A 23,831-nucleotide genomic window follows, 5' to 3' on the forward strand; every position below is an offset into this window, starting at 1 on the left:
TCCTCTTTACAAAACTGTTTCAGTTCAGCAATATTTTTGGAATATCTGGTGTGAATCGCTCTCTTGAGGTCATGCCACAGCATCTTAATTGGGTTGATGTCAGGATTCTTCAGAAGACTGCAAATCCGTCCAGACCCTAAGGCAGCAAAGCAGCCCCAAACCATAATGTGCCCTCCACTATGTTTTACAGTTGGGATGAGGTTTTGATGATGGTGTGTGTGCCTTTTTTCCGCACACATAGAATTGTGTGTACCTTCCAAACAAATTAAATTCTGGTTTTATCTATCCACAGTATTTTTATCCAGTACTGCTGTGGAACATTCAGGTGCTCTTTTGCAAACTTAAAACGTGCAGCAATGTTTTTTTGGACAGCAGTGGCTTCCTCTGTGGTGTCCTCCCATTAGCTTAATTCTTGTTTAATGTTTTTCTCATTGTAGATTTATTAACATAAATGTTAGCATGTGCCAGAGATTTCTGTAAGACTAGCTGACACTCATGTCAGGAACTTCCTATGGAACTATGGAACTTCCTTACCTCATTGATCGCCATGCAAGTCAACAATTCTTGAACGTAGATCTTCTGAGAGCTCTTTTGTGTGGGACATGATTCACATCAAGCAATGTTTCTTAAGAACAGGAAACTCAAAACTGGTGTGTGTTTTATAGGGCAGGACAGCTTTAACCAACACATCCAATCTCATCCATTGATTGGACTTCTTGTTTGCTGATTCCTGGCTTCAATTAACTCTTAGAAAAGTCATTAGCCTAGGGATCCCCCCCCCCAACCCACCCCCCCCCCCCCCCATTGTCAATGTTAACATGTTGTGTTCAATAAAACCATGCAAACATAATGTTTTGGGGGGGGCGCTGCTGAGCATTAATGGAGTAGGACGTGAGTTTTATAGCTCCTGCCGATTTTGATTTAAATGTTATTTTTTCTGCGCTTTTTTTGGTTATATATTCAGTTCTACCTTACTTCACAGTACTAGTGTTGCATAGTCTAACTCTGGACTGTGTAAAATGTCTGGAAAGAACTCTAAAACTCTCAATACTATTCAGACACAACTGCGGCCTGGTCCGAACACCGCGACCACGTCCTCGAGTGAACCGCTGGCTCCTGCAGAGGCAGTCTCGCCGCACGCTAACCCTGACATCACGGCTCTCAAGCTCCATCTGCTGGCCTCGCTAAGGAAAGATATCGCTGATATCTTCAAAAAGGAACTTAAAAGACACTCTCGGGGAAACTCTGTCTACTATCAAGCTCGACCTGCAAGTGGTAAAGTCTCAGCTGGCGAACGATAAAGCTGCTACTGATGCTACCTTGTCCAAGCTAAAAGGTACGGTCGTAGAGATTGAGCATGCGCTTACCGAGTGTTCCGACGAGATCACCAAGATGAAAACCACAATCGAGTGCCTCACAGCTACCGTAGCCAAGCTGGAAAATAAATGTGAGGACCTGGAGTCCAGATCCCGGCGTAATAACGTTAGGATAGTGGGAGTACCCAAGGGTCCTGACACCTGCACCACTGCTGCTGTAGCCGCCTTACTGAAGGAAGCGTTCGGTCTGGTTAAGGAGCCGCTTTTGGACCGGTCACACCGGACTCTCCAACGCAAACCCAAACCCGGTGATCGTCCACGCGCCATTGTCTGCAGATTTCATTATTATGGTGATTGTGTTGACATTTTACGCCGCGCTAGAGAGCTCTGACAGATTAAAATCAGGGACATGGCCATCTCAGTCTTTCCTGACCACACTGCTAAGATAGCTCGGGCTGCATTCAATGAGGTCAGGCGCCAACTCCGCGGTATTGTTGGTGCTAGGTATGGTCTGATTCATCCAGCGCGCCTTCGCATCACATACAACGGTGTCGAGAAGGACTTTGTTTCAGCGGCGGAGGCCAGCGACTACGTCAAAACCCTGATTCCTGTGTGAATTTGTAATTTTTTTCTTCTTCTTCAGATATGTGACCTGTTATCGCACGAAGGTTATATAGCTTAATGTTAAATATATTCACCTATGCTGTTAAGTGGTCTTTTGGCTTGCTGCACTAATTAGGCTATTATTATTATTATTATTATTTATTGTTGGTGCATAGCAGGCAATTTCATTTCTTTTTTTATTCTCTCTTCTTTTTTCTTCGTTCTCGTTTTCTCTCCAGCATTGCTTCACGTACTCTCCGCGTTGTTCAGCATTACAGTTTTGTGTTTGGGGGTATGTTGTGGGGAGGGTATCCCGCCTCAGCTCTTTATGACCATCTGCTTTTTTTGTTGCATGTAAATAAATGGTTAATGGTAAAGTAGATCCCAGCACTGCTGGGACAAGCACACCTCTTTTTTAGCTGGAATATCAGAGGAATGGGTAATCCTGTTAAGAGGTCTAGGGTATTTGCACACTTGAAACGCTTAAATTCTGATTTAGTATTTTTACAGGAGACCCACCTTCGAAATAAAGATCACAGTAGGTTAAATTGCTCTTGGGTGGGTCAAATCTTTCACTCAAATTTTAATTCAAAAGCTAGAGGAGTCGCCATTCTAATTAACAAAAAACTTCAGTTCTCATGTACCAATGTTATTTCTGATAGGAATGGCAGATTTCTAATAGTTGCTGGTACTCTGATGCGAGAAAAAGTTGTTTTGGTAAAATTTTGATGATGTTGAATTTGCTAACAGATTGCTGAGTAACATTCCCTTTTTGAACACTCATTTGCTGATTCTCGGAGGGGATCTAATTGTGTTTTCGACCCAAGTTTGGATCGGTCTAATCCTCGTAATCTAGTTCAATCTGCTATGTCTAAAACATTCGCTGATTTTATGAATCAAAATGGTCTTGTTGATCCATGGAGATATCGTAATCCTTGTGTCAAAAAATTGTCTTTCTTTTCCCAGGTGCACTGTTCATATTCTAGGATTGACTACTTTTTTTATTGATAGTACACTTAATTCTTTTGTAATTTCTTCCGATTATTTAGGCATCGTAATATCCGATCATTCACCTTTACTATTGGATATTAAATTTTCCACCCACAAAAGTAGCCCTCCACTTTGGAGATTTAACCCACTTCTTTTGGCAGACAAAGCATTTTGCAAAATCATTTCTAATTCTATTGACGATTTTTTGTTCTTTAATCAAAATTATTCCTCTTCATATTCATTACTGTGGGAGACACTTAAATGCCACCTGAGAGGTCAAATTATTTCTTATTCGGCTTTTTCTAGCAAAATGATTAATAACAGACTAAATGAACTCACAATAGAGATTAGTAGCCTTGATCAGAGGTATGCACTGAACCCTTCTCCAGAATTGCTTAAACGCCGTCTTGATCTGCAAGCAGAATTCGATCTCATTTCAACAAAAGATGCAGAGAGTTTAATACTACGGAGCCGTGGAACATATTATGAACATGGTGACAAGGCTAGTCGTTTACTGGCACATCAGTTAAGACGACAGGCTGCTTCCCGTTTGATACCCAGTATTACAAATACTCATGACATTATTACTACAGATCCTTTGGAAATCAATTCTATTTTTAAGTCTTTCTACTCTAAATTATACAAATCTGAATTTCCTACAGACGTCACTAAAATGAACAATTTTCTTGAGAACCTTGCAAATCCTGTCATTAGTACTAGTACTGCTATGCAGCTGGACTCCCCACTCATCCTTGAAGAAGTATCAAATGCAATTAAAGCTATGCAATCCAATAAAACCCCAGGCCCTGACGGGTTTCCGATTGAATTTTTCAAAAAAATGTATAGGTAAATTGGCTCCACTTCTTTTATCTGTATTCAATGAATCCTTAGAAAGCGGTTCAATACCACAAACCATGACACAAGCTACTATCGCACTTCTTCTCAAAAAGGACAAAGATCCAACCTCCTGTGGCTCCTACAGACCGCTATCGCTGCTTAATGTTGATGTAAAGGTGTTGGCTAAAGTAATTGCATCCCGTTTAGAGCATGTGCTTCCTCATATTATATCCGAAGAGCAAAATGGTTTTATAAAGGGTCGTCAACTATTTTTTAATACCCGTACACATTTTTGTATAATTTACTCAAAACATCAAACGGAACTTACTGAACTTGTGATTTCTTTAGACGCTGAAAAGGCATTTGACAGGGTTGAGTGGGAGTACTTGTTTGCAGTCTTACAGAAATTCGGATTCGGTGATAAATTTATTTCTTGGATTCGCCTCCTTTATTCACCCCCTAAGGCCAGTGTCCACACTAATGACATTTATTCAGATTATTTTACCCTTGGACGTGGATGTCGCCAGGGTTGCCCTTTATCACCTTTGCTGGCCACAGACCCTGAGTCTAATAGACTTTCCACTCAGCAGAAATACCGCTCTTAAAAAGACACTGCGGATTTCTGTTTGTATATGAGTAGACCACACAAAAACCGAGACTTTACTGCAAAATGAGAATTAAAAGTGGTAGTTTTTATTATTATAAAGTTTTCAGTCCTTTGGAGAAAGAAAAGACCATTACTGGTTCAAATCACTATAATTCCTTAACAGTAATAGGTAGCAGTTTCAAATTTTATATGATGATTGTAAACACATTAAAGTAAAATTTAGAGCTGTCAAAACCCTTGTTACATATAAATAGTTCATTTTATGTGTCTGAAAATAAAAAAATAAAATAGAAAATCTGAAAAGCACCTAAAAATGTTCCTGGTTTTTACCATATTTTGGTAAACATTATATTATATATACATTATATGTTAAATTGAATAATTAAAATGCTTTAAATGAATTGTGTAAAGGCTTCTAAGTAATATTAAGTCATTTAATAATATTAAGTTATTTAATATTGGAGTGATAAGCCTTCAAATGTGAGTATGTAATTTCAGGCGGAAAATGGTAAAAATAGGCTTGGAGCTTAAGAGGTTAAGGTCTTATACAGGGTGCATTTTTCTAAGTCCAGGCTATCTGAATTGTATTCAGAAGTGGAAGACAAATGTGATAAATGCCATGGCTCCCCTTGTCACCTAAGCCACATGTTCTTTCTCTGTCCAGATCTAAAAGCTTTCTGGCAGGGTTATTTTACTATTATGTCCACTGTTCTTGGGGTAACTCTCCAACCTCCAACCTCTGATTTCTATATTTGGGATTCCTGACCCTTCACTTACACTTAACTCTACACAAGTGGACATTATAGCTTTCACTTCCCACGTTCCTTATTGTTGCATTGGAAATCTGTAAAATATCCTTCTATTTCCCAATGGCTCAAGGATCTCATGTTTTTTCTAAAACTTGAGAAAATTAAATACACATTGAGAGGATGCAAGAACAAATTTTTTCATAAATGGCAGTCCTTCATTTCCTTTTTCACTAGTTTAGAGGTACTACCCAATTAAAGGTGTGCTTGTTTTCTTTTCTTTTTGTTCTTTTTTAATGTATGTGCATGTGTATATGTATATGTGTGGGGGGGTGGAGTGGGGGGGAGTTGGGGTTTGGTGTGGGATGCTGCTTATTGTATACTTCTCAATATTTTGTAATTTGTCCTTTAATTTCTCGTTTTCTTTAAAAAAAAAAAAAACAGAGAAGTGAAGTTATTTGTTTTTTTCCCCACATTTTTGTTTGTGTGTATGTGGTATGTGTTCACATATACATATGTTAATCTATGTTTAAAAAAAAAAAAAAGAAAGAAAGAAAGGAAAAGGAAACACTGTATTTTTGTAACTGGATGTATTATATTATATTTTCCCCAATAAAATATTGAAGCAAAAAAACACATAGTGTTTTGTGTGTTATTAGTTTAAGCAGACTGTGTTTGTCTATTGTTGTGAAGATCAGAACACATTTAATGACCAATTTATGCAGAAATACAAGTAATCCCAAAGGGTTCACATACTTTTTCTTGCAACTGTATATGTCAATTTCTTCCATATATTCCACACAGCTCTGCTGATAAGTGCTAATGAAAGAGGAAAGCCTTCAGGGAAGTTGAATGGTGGAAAGACTTTTGTGATTTAATTGCATCTTAAAACACATTATAAAGAGCAACACAATTACCAAGATTCACAGTCAGGCTTCCAGCTCTATCAATTATTTGTATAAATGCTAAACACCATAAGCTATGTCTTACTGCTATTTTTGTATAATGTCCTTGTGTGTATTTCTGACCATGGTGTGATGCAACTGCCTTCTCATCTACCTACAGAGCATAAAACCTCAGCTTATCATTTATTCAGGCTGTTCAATTATTAAGACTTTTCCTTATTATCCTGCCCAATGCTCTTTCGCTATGGCATATAGAACATGCATATATAAGCAGACCACATGCACACTCAACTCTTAAAAAATTCAAACATTTAAGTACAAAAATAATATGTACATAGCGACACCCAGTTTGAAGAAGAATATAAAGACTTTGCTCTGGCACAGAATTATTGTAATTTGCCACGATTTATGCCTAATAACTTTTGAAATATGATGCATTCTGAATTTATTCAATTAGAACTAGTAGTAGTATTTAGACACTAGTAATGTGTCATCACGGTGTAGATTCCTATTGATAGTCAACATGGCCAGGACAGGCAGATTCAGATCATTTTTACACAATATATTCAAAACTTACTGTTTTGTAGTTTGAACTCTTTAAATGTGACAAAAATAATGCAATTCAATAATTTCTTTATTTTTTCAAATAAAGTTTAAATGGTTATCTGTTCACACCAATGCGCGTCACCATGACAGTGTTTGAAACGCAAAAATACACTTTAGCCCATTTCACAAAAAAGCCACACACAATACGCTCTGATATTAACCACTGTGTTTTTTTATAACATATTTACACTGCCAAAGTGAGCTTCATGCTGCCAAAATGAGTACATTCACTGCAGCATTCAGTGGAAAAGGTTATAATCATCTTTATTTTTCAAAACATTACTGTGACCAGCAGCAGAGGTTTGCATAAATTGCACAAGTTCTGTGTTTGTGGCCACAATATGATCAAATTCTGCATTATTCATAAACTGAAAAATGATCGAACCCAGTTCAGTTTGTTTACAGACTAGCAAAGAAAAGGAGGCTAAATTTCACACAGCTGAAATACTTAAGTAATTAAGTTACTACTGTGGGTAAACGATTGCACTGGATTTTATTTGGGGTTTGCCCGTCACACTTTTTAGATTTTTATTTGATTAACTTTTTGAATCCACTTCACAATTATGTGCTACTTTCTGTTGGCCTATCAATTAATATCTCAATAAAATACTTTTAAGTTTGCATACTGATCAGATAAAAACTATTGCAATATAACTTGAATAATACAAAGCTTCCCTTTAAAACTTTATTCAAATATATCTTTATCACTGTGAAGACAAATGTAACTGTTTTTGCACTGTATAATATTTAGTTCATAAACATTTGAAATGTCTGCTGCAAAACTTTACAAAAGGGCTGGCATTTTTATTTGTAAATATTTAATGAAACTGCTAATACTGTAGCTACTATAATGCAAATAGAATGTGCCATACCGAGCCTGAAGTTCGTATCGATCTGCACGCATACAGGAATAGTAACTTAATTCCCTATGCAGCAGTAGAACAGTAAGATAAAGGGTTCGGAGAATACTAATCGGTAGCTAAGAGCTTCAGATTTAGGATGAAATTAGATTAGATGCTAAGTGTTATTTTCCACACATTCTTGCATAAATGTCAGAGGTGAGGCTCTTGGTGCCGATCTATACTAATCGAATATATTTCCATTAGAGAGGAAAAGGAGGATGGGGCTTTACTCTGCTAGGCTCATTGATTGGGTTTATTTGGCAGACAGAGAGGTGTCTGTATTGAAACTGGAGAAAGCAAACTGTAAAAGCTCAGGACAGCCCCAAAGGGTGAAACTACAGACTACAGACACAGTGCTGATGCTGCTTTTGTAATGCTTGGCTCTAAATGAGGCTGGCTTTCTGATAAGCTAAAACAGTATTCTGGATGAATAATTTGGGGCCTTATTTATACTTCTGTGTCGAACCTACGCGTACAAAGAGTTCGGTACACAGCAGAGCGTGTTTATACTAAAGCGACATGTGGTTACAATTCTGGAGCAATTAATGGAGCAAAACAACTACTTTTAATGTAGCAAAGTCAGTGTATTATGGGTTGGATGTACAATTTAACCAGTTAAGGCAATATTACTGTATTTATTGCACTATAAGGTGCACTATTAACAAACGTCTGTTGTCTGGTCTATTTCCATACATAAGGCGCACTGCACTATAATGCACATTATGCAATACTATTAAGGAACAGGGGTGTCGCCATGTTTTCCTTCTAATGCAACATTTTCTAACGAGTCAAACGAGCACTGGATGTAATCTACAAAGATTTCGCTCCTGAAAACTGTTTATTTGGGTGAGTAAAACTCTTCAGTTTATTTACAGTAAACTTAGAGTTCCAGATTTCCACTAAAGCCGCCCGACAGCGCTATACTGAGGACCCCTGAGTGCTCTGGAAACCAGGGCAATATTAGCTAGTGGTTTCCTCCACATAGCTTGTTTTAACACAGCAAACACGCAGAGTACAGTCAGATAATACTGACCTCTGAACAGTATAAGAGCTAGCGCTTAGCCCGGTAAGCAGCTAATGCTTATACTTGTTTCTTGGTGCTGGAGAAACTACACTGAAACCATTTTATAACGCTGCACTTCATTTTAGATTCTTTTGATCTATTTGACATTGTGTTAAATTATTTTGTTTCTTTTTTACTTTCATATTAACTTTTTAGCTCAAGTATTGGACTCCATCTCTGTGTAAAGTTTACATGCTCAGCTGTTTTGTTGTTGGTCAGTCAACAAAACAAAAACAAACAAAAAATATAGCTGCAAGTGACAATCAGCGGGTTCAAGCACCAACTGGCAAGATGGGGCCTAATAGAGCACAGGTTGGTGATGTGTACAAAGGTCTAATGCAATTGCAGACATTGTAGTCACATTTAGAGATTATCAAACGCTTTTTACTTGTTATTAATAATATCAATTACATTGAGCAGAGGCCTTTCAACATAATCAGTGCTTAAATTCACATGTAAATTAACTGAAGTTACAATTAGTCAAAAGGCATCTACATGTTATGGTTTTTGATCAGGAAACTTCAACCAGAATGTTCACAAGGTGGTGTTCATATTGATCTTTTGACCTTTTCAAAGTAAGATGAAGTTTTCGACCAAACAAGTTAAAATTAATACAAAGGAGTGGATGTTCTGAAGTAATTACAAAGTTGTTCTAAATCTAGTTCTGAATTAAATGGCGCTTCATCACAGTGATTTTGTAGAGATGTGTTTAACATTGTGAGATGATTAGAGCAAATACTGCAGAGTTGCAGCAATTTAGGTTAGAAATTTAAAGGACGCATGGATTGCTTGATGCCTGGACACTATTGTAAGTGAACATTTCACAAGTTGCTGAGAAACAGTTTTCCAGATTTAACTATTGGAGTGAATGGGGCATATATCTGGAAGTACTCATTTGCATATGGTGGCCATATTGTAAAAAAAAAAGTTTATGAATATTGAAGCAGATGCTCTCACGAGTATTTTGATACCAAACATGTAAGGACTGGTCAAAATTTTGGACTAGTTTGCAAAAGTATGTTTTGCATATTATTCAAATTAGCAAAACATCTAAATGGGCAGAAGTGCATAGTCCAAATTGGAAAAGTTGTAGGCAATGGGGTTCTAAACACCTTCGGTGTTGAACCCTTAATATAGCCGCAAGCGGCAACTGGCGGTCCAAGCACCGCTTAGCAAAAAAAAAAAAAGAATTTTGAGAATAGGCCTTATGGTTCATAAGATATGGATCTAAACGTATGTGACTCGCTATCACATGAATTTTCCAACTCATTAGCTAGCAATTAGCTTAGACTGGCAGTTAACACTGGCTAGCGGTTAGCACTGGCTTGCGGTTAGCACTGGCTAGCGGTTAGCACTGGCTAGCGGTTAGCAACGACTTGCGATTAGCATCATCTAGTGATTAGCATTTACTAGCGGTAAGAATCGCCTAGCAATTAGCATCTCCAAGCGATTAGCTTTGGCTGGCGATTAGCATTTACTAGCGGTTAGCATCGCCTAGCAGTTCGCATTGGCTAGCAATTAGCATCACTTTGTCACTCATTTCACTCATTTCTCTTCCAAAACATCTGAGGTTAAACACAGCAGGGTGAACTGCCCCATCAGAGATTAACTAAACCAGCAGAACACAGGAGCTTCTGCTCTGACTCACTGGAGCTCTCTTTAAACACTTCAAATACTCACTGGAAACTGCTTCTCTTCAGGGTTTACAGCTGTATTACTGACATAAGAACAACTTATTAGTCTTAGTATATATCAATATCCAATAATTTTGGGGTATTATGGAATATTCTTGTACTGGGAATCAATCAGCTACTGCAGCATGAGACACACAGGGTTATTATATTAAAACAGTAGAAAAACAAACAAAAGAAACCCCTTCTTTCACCACTAAGGCACAGTCAATGGTGCCCTCTGTTGGACGCTCCATGCTACTGTACTTCTAAATTATTTATGAGGTTTTAGTAGCTACATATTTTTTTTAGTATGGGTTACATGGGCATTATAGAGGCTACTGAAGACCTGTCAGGCCCAAACTTGGCAATTGTCCTTACAATATCATTGTAAATGAGCAAGATCAATGTTTTTAAAAGCATCTGCTAGTGATTAGCGTTAACTATCACTTTAGTGCATTTCTACAAGTGTTCAAACATTTTCATAACTCTGACAACTTATGACAACTCTGACAAATAACAACTTATCAGCCTTGATATATGGCAATAGTCAATAATTTAGGGGTATTTAAGCAGGTTTAATGTGGTCTCTTGCTGCACTCTAGTGGTAATTTGGTGAAACAACTTTATGTTCTTAATAATACAAAAATAATACAAAAAAGCCTAATCCTAGCTCCAATGCTTACTTTAAGATAATCTAGCAGAATGTTCTACATAGGATTCTTGACACAGGAGTTAGGCAATCTTATGGCTAGCCTGGTGAGATTACGCAGTCATTTGTGGCTTTCTCAAGTGCCGTTGTCTGATGAGGGCAGAACCGTGCTCCGGGATCTCCAGTTCATACTCGGCCAATTATTCGGACCGGCGGCCACAGAGGCTTTGGAGAGCACGCTCGTATGACCGAGACACGGCAGCAGCAGTTGAGATCACACCGCTCTGAGCATGTGTTTACACGCCCACGTTCAGTTCTTCCACAGGCTCACTCCGATCACATCAGGCGTATGCAGACTCAGGCAAACCGGCGGTCTTCTCCTTGGATCTCTGGACACTTTCTCTCTTTTCCCCCGGCGGGGGTACTGGCATCACGTCGGGGGATAATCACCACCGACGCATCTCTCATGGGTTGGGGTGCTGTACGGCAACGCAGGGCTGTGCAGGGTTCTTGGAGTTTTCACCAAGCCCAGGACCACATAAACTTCCTCGAGCTGAGAGCGGTTTATTTGGCACTCCAGCATTCCGGGGTCGTCATGTTCTTGTTTGTTACGACAATATGACAACTGTTTACAACATAAACCACCAAGGTTGTACTCGTTCCCTGCCTGCTCTGCGTCTGGCATGCAGCATCCTCACCTGGGCGCATCACAGGCTGGCAATGCTGAGGAGGTTGGCCCCAGGCGAGTGGTGCTTACACCCGGATGTGGTGCGTCAAATCTGGGATTGTTATGCCGTGGCTGCGGTTGATCTTTTTGGCACACACTGCCAGCGATGGTTCTCTCGCATGGACGAATAGGGAGCGTTAGGGACAAACACGTTGGAACGCGAACGGCCAGGCTGCCTTTTATATGCCTTTCCCCCAAATCCGCTTCTTTTGAGCGTCCTGTTCTGGGTTCACCATTGCGGACACAGTGTCCTGCTGGTAGCTCCACGGTGGCCTGCCAGACCCTGGTTTCCTCTGCTTCACTCCCTACTCAGCAGCGAGCCCTGGCCACTTCCTGTGAGGAGGGACCGTCTCTCTCAGATGTGGGGGGTGACTGTGGCACCTGTGTCCGAAACGCCTCTAGCTCTGGGTGTGGCCTCTGGGCCCCCAGATGTTCTAATGACTTCTGCTTCTGTAAAATACACTGTAGAGAATGCCAGAGCTCAGTCTACCCGTCTCTTATATGATAACTGTTGAAAGCTGTTTTCTGATTGGTGCAATAAGTTTAGGGTTAGTGTTAAACGGGTTTCACTCAAAACTGCCTTTCTGTTAGCTGTTGCCTCAGCAAAGCGTGTCAGTGAGCTGCATGCACTTTCAGTTAGTGCTGCTGGTTGGTGGCCTGATTGTTCCGGTGTCACAGTGTGGCCTAATCCTGTGTTTCTGCCAAAGGTTCTGGAATCATCTTTTGTTAACTAGTCTATTGTAGACTATCTGTCTGCGTTTCAGGACGAGCTTGTGAATCAGCCTTCAGTTCTGTGCCCTGTTCGTGCACTCAGGCAATATGTTTCAGCTACGGAACTTATTCGTTCCACTGATCAACTTTTTGTGTGTTTTGGTGGCCACGCAGTGGTCTCACACTGGGTGGTAAGAGTCATCAGTATGGCGTATGATGCAGCTGGTATCACATTGCCTGCATCTGTGACATGGCACTCCACACAAGCAGTTTTCACGTCCTGGGCGGTACTCCGGGGTGTCCCCCTGTCAGAGGCGTGTTTAGCTGCGACCTGGTCATCTCCTTGCACCTTTTCAAGGTTCTACCAGCTGAATGTGGCTGCGCCAATGGATCTGGCCACATCCGTGCTCTAGGCCAAGAATCTGCCATTGGATGTGCTGCCCTCGTGACAAGGTTGGTATGAGTCATCCACTAGGCTAAGCCGCCCTCTGGCGGTCAGGAGGCATGAAATAGAACGCTAGTTACGAATGTAACTGTGGTTCTATGAATGCTGGATGACAGCCAGAGTCTGTCGTCACTCGATCAGTCTGCGGGTTGCGCGAGAAGTTGTTCCGAGGAAGATAGGTGGGTGTGACGGTCACATGCTTTTTTTTTGGTATAATTGCTTGGTCATTGCTGTGCCAAAGGGAATATCCACTAGGCTAAGCCGCACTCTGGCGGTGATCCAGCATTCACAGAACCACAGTTACATTCGTAACTACTTCTAACCTCATTTCCGTCTTCCCCTCCTTCACTTCTCTATCCCTTTATTTCCCTTCTACCTCCTTTAAGCCCTATCTAAAAATGGTTTATCTTAATTCCTATTACTTTGTACTTGACTATTGTAAGTCGCTTTGGACAAAAGCGTCTGCCAAATGTAATGTAATGTAAGTAATGAACTAGCGTTTTGCATATTATGCACAATTTGCAAAAAAACTAAGTGGGTGGAGCATACACAAAATGACCAAGGTGGCTGACTAGCATAACCAAGAATGACTTAAGATATGCAACCAGCAAGACCAGCAAGATTAAATAAGCTTTAGAGTTCAACAGGGCTTTAATTTAAAACCTGTAGTTGTTTCACCAAATGACCACCAGTGTGCAGCAAGACACCACATATAACCTGCTGAGAGCCTTGCAGTGAGGGATAAATATCAGTATGATATTAATGATTGCAGAGTGAAGAAAAGTGATTTGGCTCAAAATTGGTAATCAAGATCATATTAGTATATACATGTATGTAAATTTGTGTGTTAATAAGGTCAAAGGTTCCTGCCTTCTGTCCATTTAGGTTTGAAAACAGCGATAAATGGTATAAATGCACAACAGTTAATTTGTTACTGTAGAGCCCCCTGAAGACTCACTTGGCTCATACTTCAAAAAGAATCATATGCTACGTGCTTGAAGCTAAATAATAAGAACAAACCCGACAAAAGCAATTTAGTGCTTGGACCTTAATAAGACTAATAATAATGATAAATATAGCCGCAAGCGGCAATCATCGGGTTCAAGCACCAACTTGCACAATGGTGCCTACTGGAGCATTGAATGGTGATGTGTAAGAAGGTCTAATATGATTGGAGATGCCCTGTCACATTTAGAAATTATCAAGTTTTTCACCTGTTATTAATGTTGAGCAGAGGCCTTTCAACCTGATCAGTGCTTAAATTCACATGTAAATCTAGTGAACTTTGTAGGATATTCATTAAGTGAGTTAGAACTACCGTATTTTTCGGACTATAAGGCGCACTTAAAAACTTTTAATTTTCACAAAAATTGACAGTGCGTCTTATAATACGGTGCGCCTTTTGTATGGATTTTACTCGTCAGGTTGTAAGGAGCAGTAAACACACACTCCGTGCAGCGTTATAGAGAGTTTCAGTGCTATACAGAGTCCAGAGCCGTGCAGCTCCGAGGCTGAGCAGCAATAGCATTAGCTAGATGCTAACCGCTAAGCTAGCTAGCTTATTCACTGAGATCAGTATTATCTAAATTTTACTCGTCAGGTTGTAAGGAGCAGTAAACACACACTCCGTGCAGCGTTATACAGAGTTTCAGTGCTATACAGAGTCCAGAGCCGTGCAGCTCCGAGGCTGGAGCAGCAAATAGCATTAGCTAGCTTATTCACGGTTCAGAGATCAGTATTATCTAAATTTTACCCGTCAGGTGTAAGGAGCAGTAAACACACACTCCGTGCAGCGTTATAGAGAGTTTCAGTGCTATACAGAGTCCAGAGCCGTGCAGCTCCGAGGCTGAGCAGCAATAGCATTAGCTAGATGCTAACCGCTAAGCTAGCTAGCTTATTCACTGAGATCAGTATTATCTAAATTTTACTCGTCAGGTTGTAAGGAGCAGTAAACACACACTCCGTGCAGCGTTATACAGAGTTTCAGTGCTATACAGAGTCCAGAGCCGTGCAGCTCCGAGGCTGGAGCAGCAAATAGCATTAGCTAGCTTATTCACTGTTCAGAGATCAGTATTATCTAAATTTTACTCGTCAGGTTGTAAGGAGCAGTAAACACACACTCCGTGCAGCGTTATACAGAGTTTCAGTGCTATACAGAGTCCAGAGCCGTGCAGCTCCGAGGCTGGAGCAGCAAATAGCATTAGCTAGCTTATTCACTGTTCAGAGATCAGTATTATCTAAATTTTACCCGTCAGGTGTAAGGAGCAGTAAACACACACTCCGTGCAGAGCCGTGCCGCTCCGAGGCTGGAGCAGCAATAGCTAGATGCTAACCGCTTAGCTAGCTAGCTTTTTCACTGTTCAGAGATCAGTATTTTCTAAATTTAGCACTTTTAATACTGCTGGAGCAGTATTATTAGAGTTAGATGCTAATCGCTAAGCGTTCACCGTTCAGAGGTGAGTTATCGGCCTGTAAGTCTGTGCTGCTTTGCCTGGCTAGCATTAGCTAGATGCTAAGCGCTAACTCTCTCAGAGGTGAGTTTTATCAGCCTGTAATCTGCTTGTTTACCGTGTTAAAACAAGCTACGGGGGACGAATCGCTAGCTAATATCTCACTGTCTTACCAGAACACGCAGGATTACTCAGTGTAACGCTGTCGTTTAAGTTTGGGTTAACTTTACTAGTTTAGGTGACTAGCTAGCGTGCTAGCGGATAGCTATGCTAACGCTGGTGCAGCAAGCCTTAGTGGACATCTGGAAATCTAAGCTTACTGTAAATAAACTGAAGCACGTTACTCACCCAAATAAACAGTTTTCAGGAGAGGAATCTGTGTAGATTAATATCCAGCACTCGTTTGACTTTGAAATAGCTAGATTTGTATACTGAGACGCTCCACCGGCAAGCGACCACCCCCGGTGGGGGAAGGGAAACATGGCACCACCCCTGTTCACTTTGATATAGGCACCCTTTCTAGTGTCACTTAACGCGCCTTATAATGCGATGCGCCCTATGTATGGAAAAATAGCAGAAAATAGGCGTTCTTTGATAGTGCGTCTTATAATACGGTGCGCCTTATAGTCCGAAAAATACGGTAGTCAAAAGGTGTCTACATGTTATTGGTATTGATCAGGTGGCTTCAACCAGAATGTTCACAAAGTGGTATTCAGATTGACCTTTGAACCTTTGCAGAACAAGCTGAAATGTTTGACCAAACAAGTTTAAATTAACACAAAGGAGTGAATGTTCTGATATGACATGTAATTACGAAGTTATTATAAATCTAGTTCTGAATTAAATGGCGCTTCATCAAGCACCAACTAGCACAATGGTGCCTACTAGAGCATAGGATGGTGATGTGTAAGAAGGTCTAACACAATTGGAGACATTCTGTCACATTTAAAATGATCAAAAGTCTTTCACCTGTTATTAATGTTGAGAAGAGGCACAAAGGAGTGAATGTTCTGATATGACATGTAATGTCAAGTTATTCTTAATCTAGTTCTGTATTAAATGGCGCTTCATCAGAGTGATATTGTACAGAGGTCTTTAACATTGTGAGATTACAGCAAATACTGCAGAGTTACAGCAATTTAGGTTAGAAATTCCAAGGACGCACAGATTGCTTGATGCCTGGAGAGTATTGTATGTGAAATTTTCACAAATGTTTTTAATGAACATTTACCTAGAGACTCTACAGTGTGCAGCAAGACTGAAATGGAGGTGATAGGCCAAATATCCAGAGAGTAGTTTCAATATAGCTATTTTCAAACAATTAGCAATTATGAATGAACAAAGCACTTTTAAAACATAGTTGTTAGGGGTGGGAATCGTTTACTATCTCACGATTCGATTCGATTCCGATTTTGGGGGCCACGATTCGATTCAAAATCGATTTTTGATTCAAAACGATTTGGATTATAAAAATTTCTGCTTCTGGCTTATGAATCTTATTGAAAAAAAAACCCTCCATAATATACACTGGTCCTGGAGCAGGTAATGTGTTACAAAAACAATAAAATGTGCAGGAATGTGGGTCCTCAGTGACAGAGGAATCACTGGGATATCACAATGACGTTAATGAACAATAAATAAATAATAAATAACACTGCTTTATTACCAGGCTACTAGCGGTGGTGTGTAGGTGACGCTGCTGGGCTGATGTGATGATAGCAGTGGAGCGCTAAAGTTCAGGAGCAGCTGCTGATTAACTAGTTAATTTAAGGTCGTTGTATTTCTTCAGAAAGGGGGCAGGAGGTGGAGAAATTAATTCATATGGTCCATTCCTTAATTCCTCTGTGATGAGGAGCTGAAATTAGCTCTGATTAGCTTATTGTTATTTTTCCGTTCCGCCTTAAATGCTGCAGCCCGCTGCCACCTGTAGCGTTATTTAAGGTGGAACTGGAAAGTTAGCTAGTTAGCTAGCTAACAGTTACTAAAACTAACTACTAGCGATCTTTTTTATGCTTGTTATGAAGCATTCTGCCATAAAACATTGAAACTACACGTTAATCTAATGTAATATAGTGCTTGTTCTGCCATCTTACCGGTGATTCTCAAACACCTACGCTCTGTGTGTGTCTGGAAGATCTCCGTTTGAAAGGACAAGCGCTATCCCCAGGGTTGCCAGGTCCAACAAAAATACCCAGCCCAAAATCAGTCTAAAACCCGCCCCTCAGAATCGATTTTGGGACATTTTAAATCGATTCTGAATCGTAGTAAATGAGAATCAAGATTCTTATGTGAATCGATTTTTTGGCACACCTCTAATAGTTGTATTGAGAAATTTGTCAGAGCCACTGTACTAAATATGGCAAAAACAATTAGATGTCAAAATAGTACAGCATGATTGACATATACTCGTTTTTTTGGAACAGCGCCCCCCAGTGGGCGGATTGTTTCAGCACTTTGCAGGTCACTACAGTGTCTCCACCTGAACATAACTGCCAAATATCATCCAGATTGGGCAACATTCAGCCTGCCAAAATGTCTGCTGAATGCTGATTGGCTGATGGTGTTCAGCCATGTTGATTGATTAAGTTGCCCTTTGAACATCCTTTAGAGGCTGTATGATAGATTCTGCATGCAAAGTTTCAACTTGCTAGGTTGCACGGTTGCTGAGAAACAGTGCTCCAAATTTACCTCTTGAAGTGAATGGGGCATATATCCGGAAGGACTAATTTGCATATGGCGGCCATATTGTTTACATATTTCAACTTTTTCTTAATGAACATTGAAGCGCATGCTCTCACGAGTGTTTTGATACCAAACATGCCAGGATTGGTCAAAATTCCTAGGACTAGTTTGCAAAAGTAGGTTTTGCATATTATGCAAATTAGCAAAAAATCTAAGTGCATGGTCCAAATTGGAAAGTTGTTGGTAAAAGAATTTTGAATGTAGGTCTTATGGTTTTTGAGTTATTGAGAAAATTGTGAAAAATGAATTTCCTTGTTTATAGCGCCACCACTTGACCAATCGGTGCCATTTTTGTTGTCCACCGAGATGCACTGATCCTACATCTACCTACCAAGTTTCATTTCTCTATGACTTATGGTTTAGGCTGCACAACTGTTTTTACAGGAGAAAAAGAATAATAATAATAATAATAATAATAAGAAGAAGAAGAAGAAGAAGAAGAAGAAGAAGAAAAATCTTAGCAAAAACAATAGGGTTCTACGCACCTTCGGTGCTTGAACCCTAATAAGAAGAAAATATGAGCAAAAACAATAGGGTCCTAAGCACCTTCGGTGCTTACACCATAAATCCATAAATGAAACGTGAAATAAGAGATGTTATGATAATAACTGATGTTTACTGATAAGCAGTACCAAATGTGTAGCAGTAATATTAGGAAGCAAGAGTGAAGTAATCTAGTTCTTGGGGGGGCAGATCCCTACCTCATTTGGTAATTTTCCTGCTTTAAACCACGTAGATCATCTCAGTAGTTAATAAAGGTTCAGAAGGTATGCCAAAGGAATTAAAAAAAAGTAAACTCCAGAACTTAGGTTCCAACCCCTGCCTTATAAACATTACTGTTTACAACAATGTCCAACACAAACATAAATAACATTATTGTATGATTGGTTTATTGTGAGCTTTATGTCTTTCCTCTCAGCTGTTGTGTTAAAAACAAAGTTTAAAAAATTGTCTGCAGAGAGTAGGGCTGCCACGATTAGTCGACTAGTCACGATTATGTCGACTATTAAAATAGTCGACGACTAATTTAATAGTCGATTAGTCGTTTTTTTTTTTTTCTTTGTTTTTCTCTCCAAACTGCTGCGACTGCCTTTCTGTCCTGGACGCACATGCGCAGTAGTGGAAACCGGGGTAGGTAGTGGACGACATCTCAGGACATTATACAGACAGGCTCTGGTTTCATGGCTACCCCGCTACAGAACTCAAAAGTGTGGGATCACCAAGAAAATAAAAGTGAAACGCGTGCAATGCAATATCTGCAATGAAGAACTTGCCTTCCTCGGCAGCACAACCGCGATGCACAAGCACCTGAAAAGGAGGCATGTTGTGGCTGATTAAATGACGAAGAAGATAAATTGCTATTTAGCTGCTAAAATTAGCGTAAACAGAGCATTAACTTAGTACTTAACTTACTCATCTTGATAGCTTTAAAACAGAGGTCACTAATAGGCGGACCGCGATCCGGATCCGGACCCAGACGTGGTCACAAATGCCTTCCCAAACCGATAAACTACAGAGAAGGATTTCATTCTGACAGTGGCTTCTGTTTTCAGTGCTTTTCGGTGCAGTAAACTCACAGATCAGTCATGTGTGGTGTAAAATCACCAAACGCTCTCCTCTGCCAATCAGATTTGTGCAGACCACTGCCCTGTGTACGGTAATGTACACAATATCTGGACAGAGAGGCATTTTTTAATAATATACTTTTTTTCATAATAGTTCAAACAACCTCACGGTTGAGATGTTTCATAAATGCCAGTGCCTTATCCTTATTTTACACAGTTGTTTACACTTTATGCTAAACAGTAAAATAATTGTCTGTTACAACAAGCTGCATATTTCATTAAAGGTTTAATGAACTATGATTTTAATTGTTTTTATTTTTAGTTAGCATATAGCTGAAATCTAATGTTGGTTGTATAATAGCAGCTGCATTCTATTGTGATAAACTGTGTTTTATATTCAATTAACGTATGATCCGATTAGTCGACTAATCATAAAAAATAATCGGTGATTAGTCGACTATAAAAATAATCGTTTGTGGCAGCCCTAGCAGAGAGCTGTGTCCACTTACGTTTCATGGTGCCTGCAGTCTCATCTTCATCATCAGAGTTTATGACCATGGTGCCGAGCTGAGACTCCATGGTGCCGTCATGCTCTATCATGGTTCCTGATGTGCTGCCCAGTAATCCCACTGCACGGACCGTTCCCATGTCTGATGCTCCAGCCCTTACCATAGTGCCCTGGTCCACTTCATCATCATCCTGTTTTCATAGAAATCAAACCAAAAACTCAGCAACTACAAAACAATGAAATGAGAAAAATCTACATACAAATTATATTTATTTACAAGACCTACTCATACATTAATTCTACAACAGGAGGCGTGTAATCAGAAATTCAATATAAGAAATCATTTAGGCTCAGCAAATACAAATGAATCTTCATGCTTCATGCGATTAAAACATACAGAATATAATGTAATATTTACAAATATAGCAATTACTGCAGGACTGATATAAACCATCTATTAAGGTCACATTGGAGGGTGGTCACTTTTACCAGAGGATAACTTTTAATTAATAAAGAAAAAGTACCTATAACACACCATAAACATGATCACTAACATTGACTACACTAATAAATACATAAAATCTAAATATAAAAACATTCAAGATTAAAAGTTGAAAAGGTTCAGTTAAACAAATGAGCTCAAATTAAGTTGTTCTTATGGTTACATAATCTTATGCAACTAAACAGTCCCCCAAGAGTAAAATATCTTAGAAATGAATCAAATCAAACAGAACACAATAACCAAGACCTTACAGTTTCTACAAGTCAGTTTGGCACTTTCCTATTGATCAAATTCCTATTGATTTCCTATTGATCAAAATAATCACCCTTATTTGTTTGTTTTACATTTTGCCTTCTAATTGGTTGGTTTTCTACGTTTTATATGTTTTAACATATATTTAGGTACTTAATTGCTTACTGCAAATGAAACAACAGTACAAGCTTATAAACTCAAACATTAAGCTCTTAGTGATAATACCCCCACATTCTAAGTGAAAAGTGACTAAAATTAGCTTAACCAGAATTGACAATTATTATTAAAACAATAATTACGTAATTATGTACAACTAATACTAACTAAATTCTACATACTAATATTTGATATTGTTTTCTTTAACAACAACTTAAATAACATTGAACATAGTGCTGGGCGGTATGACCAAAAATGCATATCACAATATTTTTCAAGATTCTGACGGCGCTGGTCAAGATTCAGATGGGGCTGTGCTTACTTAAGAAAATGAGATTTAGATTGCTTATTATTTTAATTCAGTTTCACTGACAACTGTTAAACTTATAAAATTTGTTAGAGTGAAAATACATCTTGTGAATTATACTAAATACTTGAAGTGTTTCATGTCCCCTTTCAGGATGATTATTTTTCATTTTAAAGGCCATGTTGTGTATAAATTTCAAGATTTTTGGGATAATTATTAACTTTCCCGAGTTGTTTGACACAAAACATGGCAGGATTGGTCAAAAATCCATAGACTAGTTTGCAAAAGTAGGTTTTGCAAATTATGCTCATTAGCAAAAATCTTGAATTTTGTCAATACACAACATGGTTCATGAGTTAACACCCAAAACATAAAATACTTTGCTATAGCGCCACCATCAGGCCAATTAAGGTTTGCTTTGGTGGCTGAGTCACCTACTCTACAGTCACACCTACTGTCCCTTGTGTCTAAATTTGGTCTTTCCAGCCCTTACAGTTTTTGCTTCAGATCGCGTTCTAGCCAAGAAAAATAATAATAAATATAGCCCTAAGCCGTATTTTATGGGGTCCGAGCAGTACAGGCAAAAAGGCCTATAAAAATATTGCTGGTTGACCAGCATGACCAAGCTGGTTGGCCAGCATCACCAAACTGGATGACCATAAAGACCAAGCTGGATGACCAGCATGACAAAGCTGGTTGTTCAGCCTGACCAAGCTGGTTGTTCGGCCTGACCAAGCTGGATGACCAGCATGACAAAGCTGGTTGTTCGGCCTGACCAAGCTGGATGACCAGCATGACCACAAAGACTAAGCTGGATGACCAGCATGACCATAAAGACCCAGCTGGTTGACCAGCATGACCATAAAGACCCAGCTGGTTCACCAGCATGACCATAAAGACCCAACTGGTTGACCAGCATGACCATAGAGACCAAGCTGGTAGACCAGCATGACCATCAAGACCAAGCTGGTTGACCAGCGTGACCATCAAGACCAAGCTGGTTGACCAGCATGACCATCAAGACCAAGCTGGTTGAGCAGCATGACCATAAAAACCAAGCTGGCTGACCAGCATGACCATAAAGACCAATAAAGACATGTAATTTCAAAGTTATAAAGTCTACAGCAAAGCATGCAAATCACAAAGATTTGTATGCCTAGCTCACAAATAAATTTAGATATAACTTATTTTCTGCCCCCAAGAGGCCAATCAACACAATATTTGAATAGGTGATAGAAAGCCCTCATTTACATGTAGGGTATGAGTGTCGTCCTGATTGGTGACTGTTTAGCCTGTCAAAAGCTTGCTGGAACCTGATTGGCTAATTGCGACCACAAAAATTTACATATCAAATTTTCCTTTGGTATACCATTAGGACATAAGCCCAAGATGATAACTGCCAATCCAGAGCTTAATAGCTTGTATGGTTCCTGAGAAACAAATTTCCAGCTTTGGCTCCGCCCCCCGGGGGGCATATGTCTATACAGATTGACAGGCTACCTCAGAATCATGTTAGGATCAAAGGTGTAAAGTGGCATTAGTGTCAGTTTAAGCATTCAAAAGTTACATCTGTTAAAGTATATTTGGGTGTGCCACGGTAAGACTAATTTGCATATGGTGGCCATATTGTTCACAAAATCGATAATTATTAAGGGTGGCACTCTGCTGAGTTGTTTAACACTAAACATGTCAGGATTGGTCAATGACAAGTTCTCAAAAGTAGGTTTTGCCTATTATGCTAAGTAGGGCTGCCACAAACGATTATTTTTATAGTCGACTAATCACCGATTATTTTTTATGATTAGTCGACTAATCGGATCATACGTTAATTGAATATAAAACACAGTTTATCACAATAGAATGCAGCTGCTATTATACAACCAACATTAGATTTCAGCTATATGCTAACTAAAAATAAAAACAATTAAAATCATAGTTCATTAAACCTTTAATGAAATATGCAGCTTGTTGTAACAGACAATTATTTTACTGTTTAGCATAAAGTGTAAACAACTGTGTAAAATAAGGATAAGGCACTGGCATTTATGAAACATCTCAACCGTGAGGTTGTTTGAACTATTATGAAAAAAAAGTATATTATTAAAAAATGCCTCTCTGTCCAGATATTGTGTACATTACCGTACACAGGGCAGTGGTCTGCACAAATCTGATTGGCAGAGGAGAGCGTTTGGTGATTTTACACCACACATGACTGATCTGTGAGTTTACTGCACCGAAAAGCACTGAAAACAGAAGCCACTGTCAGAATGAAATCCTTCTCTGTAGTTTATCGGTTTGGGAAGGCATTTGTGACAACGTCTGGGTCCGGATCCGGATCGCGGTCCGCCTATTAGTGACCTCTGTTTTAAAGCTATCAAGATGAGTAAGTTAAGTACTAAGTTAATGCTCTGTTTACGCTAATTTTAGCAGCTAAATAGCAATTTAGCTTCTTCGTCATTTAATCAGCCACAACATGCCTCCTTTTCAGGTGCTTGTGCATCGCGGTTGTGCTGCCGAGGAAGGCAAGTTCTTCATTGCAGATATTGCATTGCACGAGTTTCACTTTTAT

At 39.4% G+C, this 23,831-nt stretch overlaps 1 protein-coding gene across 1 annotated transcript in view; it reads right to left on the reverse strand.

The window, feature by feature from the left end:
- Nucleotides 1–23,831, reverse strand: part of LOC103038106 (serine/threonine-protein kinase 4) — a 64,871-nt gene that overhangs the window by 19,485 nt on the left and 21,555 nt on the right. The window contains exon 9 of the mRNA XM_049479408.1: nucleotides 20,047–20,236. Within this exon, the coding sequence (XP_049335365.1) occupies nucleotides 20,047–20,236 (190 nt within the window). The remainder of the gene's footprint in view (nucleotides 1–20,046; nucleotides 20,237–23,831) is intronic.

This window comes from Astyanax mexicanus, chromosome 5 (genome assembly GCF_023375975.1).
Source record: "Astyanax mexicanus isolate ESR-SI-001 chromosome 5, AstMex3_surface, whole genome shotgun sequence".
Lineage (NCBI taxonomy): Eukaryota > Metazoa > Chordata > Actinopteri > Characiformes > Acestrorhamphidae > Astyanax > Astyanax mexicanus.